Source organism: Camponotus vicinus, unplaced genomic scaffold (assembly GCF_025532165.1).
Source record: "Camponotus vicinus isolate PSW18456_S1 unplaced genomic scaffold, iyCamVici1.0 SCAF_1, whole genome shotgun sequence".
Classification (NCBI taxonomy): domain Eukaryota; kingdom Metazoa; phylum Arthropoda; class Insecta; order Hymenoptera; family Formicidae; genus Camponotus; species Camponotus vicinus.
The window spans coordinates 19,338,114-19,351,106 of NW_028141945.1; the positions used below are offsets into that span (position 1 = coordinate 19,338,114).

The following is a 12,993-nucleotide window of genomic DNA, read 5'->3' on the forward strand; positions in this document are numbered from 1 at the left end:
CCTGTTCTACATAACAGATTATTAAATTCCAATGAAAAACAATAATCTTAAATAATAATCTTCAATTTTTACAAAAACAAAACTTTGCAGTGCGATGAAAAAATCAATGTAACCGAGATGTCTTAAATAATAATTCATTTATTTTATATATGACTAGAAAACCATAACTTGATGTATGACTATTCTTGCTTGATGTTAGATAGTTTTAAAACGTTTTTTAATGAGGTGCAGAATAAACTCAGCTAATTACGTAGACGAAAGTTTAATTCAATACCATAACAAACTCGGCAACCGAAACAAATCTAGTTTTACGCGCATATTTTGTGATTAATTATCATTTGATCATTTTCCATCTTTCAGCTTTTTTCTCGCGGTAACTATTATATAATTTAAGATTATCATTTCATATATGTATATGTGCTCCATATTTTTTTAACTTTTCTATTTATCTCCGACTCTTAGAAACCTATTTTCTCTGGAAATATCGTTATTATAATCACGCTCTTTTTCATGCGATGAATTCCTTCATTCAAGAATTTGAATAGAACAATCGAGACTGACAAGAATAGAAACATATCGAATACCCAGTGTGGAATTTCATTGCCTCGTAACATAGAGAAAGAAGAAGAGAGCGAAAGAGGGGATAACATCATAAAGGGGAAAAAGACAGAAAATTCCAGAGAGAGAGAGAGAGAGAAAGGAGACAGAGAAATACGAGAAAAGTAGAGAGGTGCACCTTTTCTCGAAGTGCCCGAAGAAGGTAGTGGTAACTACAGAAGGGGGGAGAGGAATATAGACACGTGACCAATGACTTATATAAAGGTGGCGAACGACAGGGCCCAAACACAGAGTTCTGTCTCTCGACGAAGCGGAGGCGGTGTCTTTAAAAGTGTGCCTGTAGATCTTTTTTTTTCTCGTTAATTTTTCGTTCACCTCCGTAGTCGACCTTTTCGTTGAACCATGAGGACGTACTTCGTAATAGCCGCCATACTGATCGCCGGTACGTAAATAAAAACCTACTCACCGTTGAAGGCGCAACAAGGGTGGTGAAGTTAAACTGGGCCGATTTAATGCAGAAGGTCGCGAGTGAGATGCGATGTTCGACTTGGAACGAAATGAATGGAAAGTGGACGGGATCTCATCATCAGTGTGTGATCATATCGCGTGTGTAGAGTAGAGCAGTGCGTCGTGAGCAGGATTTAATGGAGACCGAGTCCCCCTGCGCCAGAATCTCGCCGGGGATCGCCGAAGGATCCGCGGAGATAATTCTTGGACTTTCGAAATTTCGATCGCGATTCGATTCATCTTCGCGCAGTTGCACATGTGCAAATTTTTAATTTATAAATAAAATATCATGAATCACTTTCTATCACTTTTTATAGTTAAATGTAATATAATTTTTTAAATCGCATTTAAATATCGTTTAACATTGATGAAATTGTTAGTGTAATCGCATATTTCTTAAAAAGAAAAGCTTTAAAATAGATATATTTTTCTTAATAGAGAGTTCAAAGATAAAGATTATATGAAAATGTGCTTTTTAAGTTAAAATAATATATTTTTATATAGATACAATTTTTTTTCGATGTTTCCATTTTTTCGATTGTGTCGTATTAAAAGAGAAATATTCTAATCTTAAAAAAAATCTTCTATACTTGCGTTTATAACATATTGCGTCAATAATACGTTAATTCTTTATTTATGTGTGTTTTAAGGGTACAGAAAAATAATTAATAGATTTCATAGACGATAATTATTATTGATATAAAACTATAGTTGTTGCACATAGCATCTTCATAATTGAGTATCATTATTCTTTTCAAAATCACGTAAAAAATATTTTCTAATAGTTTAATATTCCAATATTTTTTTATAAAATTATGTTTCAATATTTTCTTCCTTTTTTATAAATTAAATGATATTGCATTTATCTTAAAAATGTTAAAATTTGATATTTCTAGATAAAATCGTGCATTCTTTAATTATCTCTAAGAATGATAAAAAATTTTCCAACACAGCAACTTCTTTGCAACCGCGTTAATTAAGTAACGAGATGATTAAAATCTGCCTCTGGCCTAAAAATTTTCGTCATGCTTTCTCGTCGTCGCGGTATAACCTTGGCCCAGATCTTGACCCTTCTTTTTATTCACTCTTCATCAAAGGAAGGTTCAAGGATGCAATTCGTCGAAAATTATGCTAATATTTTCCCATAACATAAACTCATAGCATAATCGAATTTTACACACGCATGACTAATCGCGCGAAAAATTTGAAGGAAGAATCGAATTTTTAATGAGAAAATAATGATAATGATGAAAATATGAAAATATTGTTTTAATCAAGAATTTTGTTAATGAAGATAATTAAAAGAATATTAATATTCAGTTTAATTAAGAAATGTAAAAAATTCACAAACTTGTGGTATAAAAAGATAAAAAGACAATTTTTATGCCGTTTAAATTGAATAATTATGTTAAAGGAAGAATACGCTATTTTCAATGAAAATAGAAGATTGTAAAGAAATTTATATATTAAAATTTCATATCTTTTAGAGAGAAATCTTCTTTCATATAATATATAAATATATGTTATATGTAAAACATTTACTATACACAATTCAAACACATAATTGATTATTATATACAATGTATTCGATTCTTATATATCTATAAAAAATTTTTCATCAATTAATTTCATCGACAGAGAGAATATATCATATAATCATTAAGAATTAACAAAAAACTAAAAAATCTTTAAAATGTCTTTCAGAAATTTTTCAAAGAAATTTAAATATAATATTTTTTATAAAAATGCATAAAGATATATCATCTTATATATGTGATATAACTTTACGTGATATATTTTATTTTATGAACATACATTTTCTATCATATCCGATTCAAAGAAAAAATGTAGCTATCTAAGCATTTTTTGTTTATTTTCTGAAAAACATAGCTGCCGTTTCAAGAGACTATTAATTATTAATTATTCTCACGTTTTTTTTTATAAAAAACATTTGCGATATATTATAAAACAAAAATAAAATTCAATATTATCTTAATCAGTATCATTAAGCATAATTAAATAATTCTAATCGGTCTAATCGTAAAACTTTCATATTTTTTGATACCAATTATTTCTATACGTATTTCTCGACTTTACATAATCTTTATTACAAACAAGTAATTACATAAGAATCTAATGTCGCGTATTTTCCAAAAGAAGTCGAACGCAAATAAAACCCGGGGCGAGAAGGGAGGCACCATGATTTGCAGTCTTCTGGTCGATGAATATTTCAAAGTCGCTTTCGGTGGTGGGACCGGTCCCATGGAAAACGAAAGTGAATACAGCTGGTTCCATGCACACAGACATGAATACACTCAAATACAGACTCGCTGCTGCGGCTTGGGACGCGAACCGGGTGAACGGGATGCTGGGAGGGCCCAGTTACGAGAGGCCGCAGCCGGGTCTGGCCACGGGCCCAAAGTGAAAGCGCCCGGCGAAAGTTACCGTCCCGTATTGCCCCTTACATAAGACATTTTAACTTATTCAAGCGTCATATGTCATGTGCGTCCGCGAGAGAGAAAGACAGAAAAAGATGCACAATTAATGTGGATCGGTGACGCGCGAAAAAGAGGGATGACGAGGAGACTTTATTTATCTACTCCTTATTTTTTCTTAATTTCTTGCAATAACATCGACCGATCTTTTGCTGCTCGCGTGTCATTTTTCATTGCTATTTAAAGGAGAGAACGGGAAAAAGAAATCCCGGAATGGAAGGTTCTCTCGCGGTCGACAGTTAATTTTAGCCTGTAATTTCCTACGGAGAACGGTGGTATCTAGCTAAAACCGGGGTTGTTCAACCGCAATTCGAGGAATTCGATGTAGCAAAATGCGGATTTGAAAGCAAAAATAGTATTCTTTCTAATTCCATAGTGAATAGTTCTCTTTTGCAATATTTTCTATCATTTCCTCGAACTTGAAAGAAAAATGTAACTATTATATATTTTGTTTGTTTATTCTTTGAAAAACATGGCCGACTTTTCAAGAAATTAATTATTCTTACAGTTTTTTTTAATATGAGAAACATTTAAAAACTAGAATTTTTTGTTCAAAATACCAATTAATCAAAATTTAATTTATTGTTACTAGTTATTCGTAATTTTATTTTAATAGCAAAATTTATTTATTATTTATTTTATAATTTATTTTTTATTTTTTAATTTATTATGTATTTTCTTTATTTTATATAATTATTATATGTTATTTATGTTATGTAATTATTTTATATAATTATTATAAAAGCTAAATATAAGACACACATGTATAAAATTAAATTGAATTAAATACTTAAAAAAATATTGTAATTAAAAAAAAATCCTCTATGATAAGACTTTTTTCAAAATCAAATTATTCATAAAAACCTAATTTAGGAAAAAGTCAGAATTGCCCAAAAAATTTTAAATTCAAATTTATTATGTAAATTTCCCACCACCTACAATCTTTACTCGATGATTTCAGGAACGAGCGGTCAGGAATCTTTCAAATGCCCGGACGACTTCGGGTTCTATCCTCACCATATATCGTGCGATAAATATTGGAAATGCGACAACAACGTGGCGGAGCTGAAGACGTGCGGAAACGGCCTCGCGTTTGACGCCAGCGACAACAAGTTCCTGACCGAGAACTGCGATTACCTGCACAACGTGGACTGCGGCGAGCGCACGCAGCTCGAGCCACCCATCAGTACCCCTCATTGCTCCCGCCTCTACGGCATCTTCCCCGATGAGAAGAAGTGCGACGTCTTCTGGAACTGCTGGAACGGCGAAGCGTCCCGCTATCAGTGCAGCCCCGGATTGGCATACGATCGTGAGGCTAGGGTGTGCATGTGGGCCGACCAGGTGCCCGAGTGCAGAAATGAAGGTATTCTATTGTTCTAATCTTGCTCAATTAATATTCATTAAAGTTCGAAAGTTTCAATCGTTCAAGCCGAAGACAAATTTGAACGAAAACTTGTTACATTCAAGTGACAGTAGTATATTTTTTAGCGCATAATAGTTGTATTATTCAGGATTTTTCTAGTTTTGCAGTTTGAAATTTGCAAGAAAGACCTTAAAATTGTGTCACGATCTTTCCCTTTAAATAGTTTTAACTTTCCCACTAACGTTAGATTCTATACCGGATTGAACATTGTAATGCAAACTTGCACAGATTCCTGGTCCAGTCACCCAGGAACTCGTTACGCGCGATTTGATACGGATAATAGAACATACGTAGAACGTGACAGCATTCAACTAGTCTTTCCACAATACAACTGCTAGAAATCCTTCTACCTCCTTTCTACCTGCCTACGCTGATCTTGCTGATTTTAATTTCCTTTTATTTGCAATTTATAATTCGCCATGGAACAGATCGACAATCTTAGAGATACGAACGTTTTCTCTTCTCAAATTATTCTGATTTTTTTATTTATACATTCATTAAAATATAATTTTGTTATATTCTCAAAAATATTATGACATAAAAAAGTTATATTGTAATTTATATTAAAAATTTAAAAATATCAAAAATTATTTTAAAAATTATATTAAAATTATATTGTAATTATATTGAAATTTATATATTAATTTTGTAAAAGACGAGAGTTCATTTTCTTCTACAATTGAGTTACTATTATTTATAGCAATTGAGTTACTATTATTTATAGCAAATCTCAAATATATATTTTATTCTCCCTATACCTTATATATCTTATATTCTTTTTTTCACTTACCAACTCTAGACCGATCACTAACGCAAAGAAACGAGATGCCTTTCTCTCTTTGTCCCCCTCCTCACTCTCTTACTTTTTCTGTCTCTTTCAACATTCTGTACCCTATTTATTGCAGAGGTCGCCGGAGGTTTCACGTGTCCGGCCGCGGGCGAAGTGAGTGGTGCATCCGGCAGCTTCAGCAGACACGCCCATCCGGAGGATTGCAGAAAGTACTACATATGCCTCGAGGGCATCGCCAGGGAATACGGCTGCCCGATCGGCACCGTCTTCAAGATCGGCGACGCCGACGGTAGCGGCGCTTGCGAGGATCCCGAGGACGTTCCCGGATGGTGAGCAATTTTTAATATAAATATATGACCTTATCACATGAGCCCACCATATTTAATTATGCAGGAAGGGATAAATTTCGAATTCTATACAAAAAATGAGACATTTTTTAGATAAACCCGATAGTAAGAAATTAAAAGTAAATTTTCAGAGATTTGTGAAAGATAAAATTATTTTAAAAGATATTAGAAAAAATTCTTGACCTATTTGTAAAGAATCTTTCCTCAAAACTATTTTCTTCCTTCCTGCACAGTCTATTTTCGATGAGACAATTATTACGTCATTTTCAATTGAACATTTTAATTCTAATCTAGGTCATCCGAGAGTATATGATTGAATGCAATGTAAATGAATAATTCATATCTATCAAAACTCCATATTTTTAATCTCACACGAAGGTAAATACTAACGACCAAGAATTCGAAATTTCACTTATAAATTTCGATCACTATAAAAATTGTAGTTTTAAGAACAAATGAAATCCAAAAATATTACCATAAATTGATACTTAAAAAATCTCAAAAAGAAATTAAAAAACATTCCTAAAAAATATATAATTATATATTATAATTATATATTATAATTATATTATATATTTCTCTGTCTTAAAACTATAAAATAAAAATATAAAAAACTATAGAATAAAATATAAGACAAAAAATAAAAATTTTTCGTAAAATTGAAAAATTTCTTATAATAAAAATTTTTCTGGCTTAGTTTTTTCAAAATTGAATTTTTTCTGGTAAGAAAATAACAGAAAATTTTACTTTCAGAGAAATTGTAATTTTCTCTTCAATCAATTAAATTTTCATATTTTTTAATTGTCTCATGGAAAATAGATTTTTCGTATTATTTTTTACTATTAAAATGAAAGCTGGATTAAGTTATTATTAGAATTAACAGAATAGTCGCGAAAAAATATGCGCTATGAAAAGTCGGCAAGAGTGCAAAAATAACGATAACGGAGTGCGTTGTGTAACAAATAATTATGGGCGCAATATATATTATGCAACAAATAATTATAAAAATATCCGAATTCGATTATCTCGGTAATTGTAGTCGTCGACAGGGAAAATTTCAGGCTTCCCTGAGGATGGAACTGTGTTCGAGAACTCTCGGGCACAACATCGCGGAATTGCATTTCGCGGATGATCCGTAATTAAAGAGATATTCGCGTTGCAGCAAGATTTCGCGGTACTTAATAACGTTTTGCGTAACTGCTGTATAAAAAGTAATCTAACCGGGGAAATTTCTGTCGTGCAACAAAAATTAAAGAATCGCGTCATGAATCGATTTTTTCCTCGGTCGATTTTTTTTCATGATTATGAATTAGCAAATGATTATGTCTGCTAATCAGCGCATTAGTATTACATTTGTTAATGATCTTCTAACATGTGTTAACTTTCTCATCGTTCTAATGTTTTGTTGCAATATCAAGTTGCTTTACATCCAGATTACTGTTTTTTCAAAAGCATAAAAAAATTTGGAATCTTTCTATAATTTACATATTTATAAAGATTTAAATATGATATGTGTAAATATTCAAAGTCGATTTCATGGACTCTATACTAATTGCTTGGCAATCCACAGAGAAATACTAAATCATGAAATTTAGCATATAAATAAGATAACGAGAATATTCTTTACTTTGCTCTGCCAATATCTTATTCGAAATGAAAGAAATAAAAATCCGTGCACTCTGCAAATATTTGTGACTAACAATATAATAAACGCAAATATAGCCTTTCTATATGTGCATGCATGAGTATCTCATCTGCAAGCATAACGACAAAAGCATGTCAAGTAGCGCGCACCGAGCATGTCTTGACTTCCGGGTTTTTCTCGGTTCTGCTTCACAGTGAGGATTACTACGGCGACCTGGACCTGAAGAGCATCCGGAAAAGCGAGTTACTTGCCGGCATCCAGAACGAGCACAAAAAGCCGAACCAGGCACCCCTCAAACCCAGGCCCTTGGCCGGAGGGCCTACGAGGCCTTCCTCTCCCGTCCAGGAATAAATCCTAATTTACCTCACTCCTTCACTCATTCACTATCTCTCTCTTTCTCTCTCTCTCTCTCTCTCTCTCTCTCTTTCTCTCTCTATCTTTCTCTTTGTTGCCCTCGTTTAATTATAACGAATTCTATTGTTTAATGCAAATTATTGGTGCAAAATCTAGAGTGCAGAATTAAAATGTAGAGATTTTTTTTGTAAGGTATAATACCCTTGAATCGAAATATATTTCTTCAATAATGAGGATCATAATTAAATCATAATTAAATGAAGATCATAATTAAATGTTCCCCATCATAATTAAAAATGAAGATCATAATTAAATGTTCCCCTAAAATAGCAAAACTGTACTCCAATATTTAAATAATAAATTATAAATAAATTTTTAGGTTTATAATTTCATTTTAATCCTATGATTCAATAATAAAAACGTTTGCAAAGCTTATATCTTATTTTGTATCTTTTGATGTTATCTCCTTTTTAATTTATTTTGTATTGTTTAAATTTACATTTACTGATTTTACGCCAATAAATTATATCAAAGTACGTTTTTCTCTTTTCATTTCTTTTTTCATTTCCCTTTTTTTCTTATTCTTTTTTTCTCTTTTTCTTCTTCTTCCTTCTCTCTCTTTCTTTCTTTATCTCTGTGTTTTTTCTATCATACATACACATACATAATTAAAGGAAAATCTAATTCTAATTGCGTAAAAAGGATTTCTCCGGGCAGGAAGTAACCAACGCCGAGAACCGAGAGAAAAAAACGAAATCCGTCCTAAAAAGAGCGACTGAATTTATTTGTCGTTTTTATACTTTGCGTTCCAGAAAAATACGACTCGATCTCGAAACAAAATCCCCGAGATTCGGAGAGAATGAGGAGCGCACAATTAAACTGTTATAAATGTCGAGTCTAAGAATTCTCGCATGATTCTTTCTCGTCGTCTTAATCGCGCAATCTTGATGCATAGAGCGTACCGTTACTTTTGTAATTATACTCGAATCGAAGGAAAAGAATGGAGGTATTTTTGGTTATAACGCGTCGAATAATGTAATCGAGAATTTCATAAAATCATGTAAAACTCTTTATGCATCCTGTAAATCGCATTTTGTAATAAACACATGTATTACTATTAAAAAATCCTAATAATGCGACTCTTAAAATTTTCCAACTCTTAAAACAATTTTTTAGAAAAATTGGCAAGATATTTATTCTATCAAAATGTATTATTGTATTTCTTTTTTCCTATAATTTTTCAATATATAATTATATATAATTATATAGTTTATACATGAAAATATATTAAAATCCCGCCCAAATTGCTATTGTTACTGATAAAGCGCACAAAAATAATTGTAACTTATTTTTTCTTTGGTCAAATGCCATATAATTTATTATAATCAATATTAATAATATTTTGATTAATATAATAAAATACAGCGTAAATTATTCGCAAAAATTTTCTGAGAAATGCTCAAACGATTGATATTCAAAATCTATATTAATCGTAATCGGCAATTTTTTGTAAAAGTCTATTCTCTTTTTCCTTCTTTCTTTTTCTTTCTTTAAAAATGTTCTCCTTTTTTATTTCTTCTTTTCAATTCTTTTTGCCATAAAATTGAGATTAAAAATTTATAATTTCGTGAATAAAACAATTAAAAATAAGAAATACATCTTTGCGTAACAAAAATTTTTAAAAATATATTCTATTATGCATCGTTTATAAAATTATCTTATATTGATTATTTCTTTTATTGATTATTTTTAATAATGTACAATTTGTATCTATTTCCAAATGATGTACTTTTACATCAAAGAATGAATAAAATATGTGTCCTGAAAATTTTCAACTTTAAAAATAATTCAGTTTTGTAAAAATCATACTAATTAGAAAGACTAACTTTTCTACATGTATGGCATGCGAAATAAAACTCAATAAAATTTTCATTTCTATAAAATGCACGATTAAAAAAAAATAAAAAACAAAAAGTATTCAATTTTATGTACGAGATCGAGTCTATGAACTCGCGTGATTGACGATTTGCAATTCGGAAATTTTTCCGACTCTTGGCGTCAATATGTAAGCAAATTCGGCTGGTTTGTCATGTATTTTTAAGTAAAGCGAAAAGTTCACAACAATAAAAAAAGAGAAAATTTATCAAAGATTTTAGCTCGTATTTTCATCGCATATTTAATGCTAATATTAAAAAAAAATTCCATTCATAACATTCCAATTATTTAAAGATATTAATATATATATAATATTTATACAATGTAATATATTTTAAAAGAGACCGTATATATATTTGATTTTGAAATCTAATTATCTGATGTTAAAATTATGATATATGATAAAATTAAGATATAAGAATTTCTTACTTATTTAATACTATCGGTTTACGTATATATATTACATTTACGTAAATATTAAAAATCAAATAGCTATTTGATACCAAATATGTGGTGGAAATATAAGCAATGTATATTTGTTTGTCCTGTTCCCTAATTGATCTCTATCGATGGATAATCATTAATGTTTATTTAATTTCCATTTAATTCTTCTAATGTGCTAGTATGTGTTTTTACTAGTTTCTTAACACATTCTATGTACTTATCTGTTGCATGTTAAAGCTAATAATGTATATAACTTAATCGTAACATATGCAATATGTTAAAAACTGGAAATAGGCACTTTAACACACATTAAATATCCTGTACATCTCTATAACTTTATCACTGCAATTAAAAAACAATAAATAAATGTATGAAAGGAATGTATGTGCATATGTATAAATATTTTTATTCATATTTCATTTAAATTTAATTATCAAGAAACAATACAATCGCGAGTGAAATATCTGTAAAATCTTGTCCGATGTACAAAGAAAAATTGCATGATAAATTTTATGTGACTAACATGACGAGATCAATTTATTTGCTTAGCTTTCTCTTCGCAAAACTCATTTTTTTTTTCTTCTTCTGATACAACCTTCAATCGGATTTCCAATATATGAGGTCGAATTTATCAGAAATTGTAAAGAATCAATATGCAAATCCATATTTGATACAAATCATTATTATCCTATAACTTTAATTAATTATATCATTAAAATCATATTAAACCTATCTGAAGGTCGCGATTTTGATTGAAGGAATCATATGTTACGATCAAGTCACGCCCAATATTTTTATACATTTCCCAGTCAAGATTATTATGGTAACGTGGACCTGAAGGCCCTACGCAAACTGGGCTACAGGAAATAGAAGCGTTCACAAGCAAACGTTGCACTTACCAATGATGAAATCAGCGCATCTGCCACTACAGGAAGCTATCAGATCCTCTGTTCTTCCGTCAGCATCGAGCAGCACGACGAGTTTCCTGCAAACATGCATGTTCCATAAAATTATATATTAGATTTTTCGTAATCCGAACGCCATGTAAATATATCAAATCGATTGCAAATCGCAAAGGCAAATCCCAAATAGAAATCGAAAAAAGATAAATATTATATATTAATGTATGTGTTGTATGTTGCAATTTTTTGTTATCCTTAATTTTTTAATAATTTTTTTCGAATTTAGAAGAAACTTAAGTAATAACGAGAATAATGTACTTATATGATAATAAGAGTCATATACATAAATATAATTTTATAAACATAATATTGTATAATAAATTTATATATAATAGAAAAAAAAAGAAAAAGAAGTCAATGATAAAATAATTTAAGATAATGTTATATAATAAATATAATTTCAATATATAAATAAATAAATATATATATATGTATATATATATATATATATATATATATATATATACATAATAATAAATATTATATATTATTATACAGAAATTTCATTGAACAATTAAATAATATAATTTTTGTATATGAATTATATACATATAAATTTTTTAAGTAATTTTTTTAAGTAAGATGTTATTATGGAATATTAGTAATAAAATAAAACAATGTAAAAAAATATATAATTAAATACAAAATAATATGCTATTTTAATATTTAGCTGTTTTAATATTTTTTCGTTTTAATAAATTCGTGTTGAATTTGAAATTAAGATTCATTCATACATCATTGCGAAATAATCTTTACACACCTTTCACTGATAGTCTTCTCTTTCTCCGACGAAGTTCTCGAGATCCAAGAAGCACAATTTTTTCACCAAAAAAGCACTCTCATAATGATCGTTTTGCACGATTCGAATACTTTCAAATTTTTCACAATTTACAAACACTCGCGATCCGTAATATCAATGCCATACTTTATCGAATTTTTCGCGAAGGATCAACTCATGAAGGAGAGAGAGGAATTGATTTCTTTTTTCTTACAATCGAAACGTATCGAAACTGATATCCAATATTTCGCATTCAAAAATAGATTAACAATATAAATATATGAATCATATTTTTTAGAAATTCGATGTCACAAATATTCCGTATCTTTCAAAGTATCGCGCTTGTCAATCATGCTCGCCGCTCGAATTTCATCATCAATCACGACAATACATCATCAATTATGACAAACGTGAAACGTCAAACGAAAGATACATATATCCTACAGGAGTGAAATGTCAAACACGATTATTATATAAATAGAAAGATATTTTGAACTTTACCACGTAACTTTGAAATTCGCGAACGGCACTAGAGACGCCATTTTGAGAAACGTCGATTTCCCGCCATCGGATTCCCAAGAATCGATTCTACCTTCACGTCAAAAGCGCGCTACGCTTTGTTTGAAACGCGACAATTGAAACGATATCCGACAATAATACAAGCATCTCGCATTCGAAACGCTAAATATAGAAAAAATATATAACAATCATATTAAAATACAATTTTATCGTATTCCATTATTAGAAATAATACA

At 30.1% G+C, this 12,993-nt stretch overlaps 1 protein-coding gene across 2 annotated transcripts; it reads left to right on the plus strand.

Annotated features, from left to right (window-relative positions):
- The first annotated feature begins 833 nt into the window (after nucleotides 1–833).
- Nucleotides 834–11,782, plus strand: Gasp (Chitin binding Peritrophin-A domain-containing protein Gasp). Of its 2 annotated transcripts, none has more exons than XM_083078085.1 (4): nucleotides 834–1,000; nucleotides 4,522–4,923; nucleotides 5,889–6,102; nucleotides 11,308–11,782. In XM_083078085.1, the coding sequence occupies exons 1-4, from the start codon at nucleotides 961–963 to the stop codon at nucleotides 11,366–11,368; spliced, it is 717 nt and encodes a 238-aa protein (XP_082934211.1). In that variant the 5' UTR covers nucleotides 834–960; the 3' UTR covers nucleotides 11,369–11,782. The 2 variants fall into 2 exon arrangements, with proteins under 2 accessions (XP_082934211.1, XP_082934209.1); XM_083078083.1 differs by lacking the exon at nucleotides 11,308–11,782 and adding an exon at nucleotides 7,960–10,258 and having other exon boundaries at nucleotides 835–1,000.
- Nucleotides 11,783–12,993: the final 1,211 nt, after the last annotated feature.

Bases quoted from the DNA above. Each gene is read 5' to 3' on its own strand.
- Gasp (XM_083078083.1), top strand. From the start codon at position 961: ATGAGGACGTACTTCGTAATAGCCGCCATACTGATCGCCG. The intron at 1,001-4,521 runs GTACGTAAATAA...CGATGATTTCAG, and splicing joins AGCCGCCATACTGATCGCCG to GAACGAGCGGTCAGGAATCT. The intron at 6,103-7,959 runs GTGAGCAATTTT...TCTGCTTCACAG, and splicing joins CCCGAGGACGTTCCCGGATG to TGAGGATTACTACGGCGACC.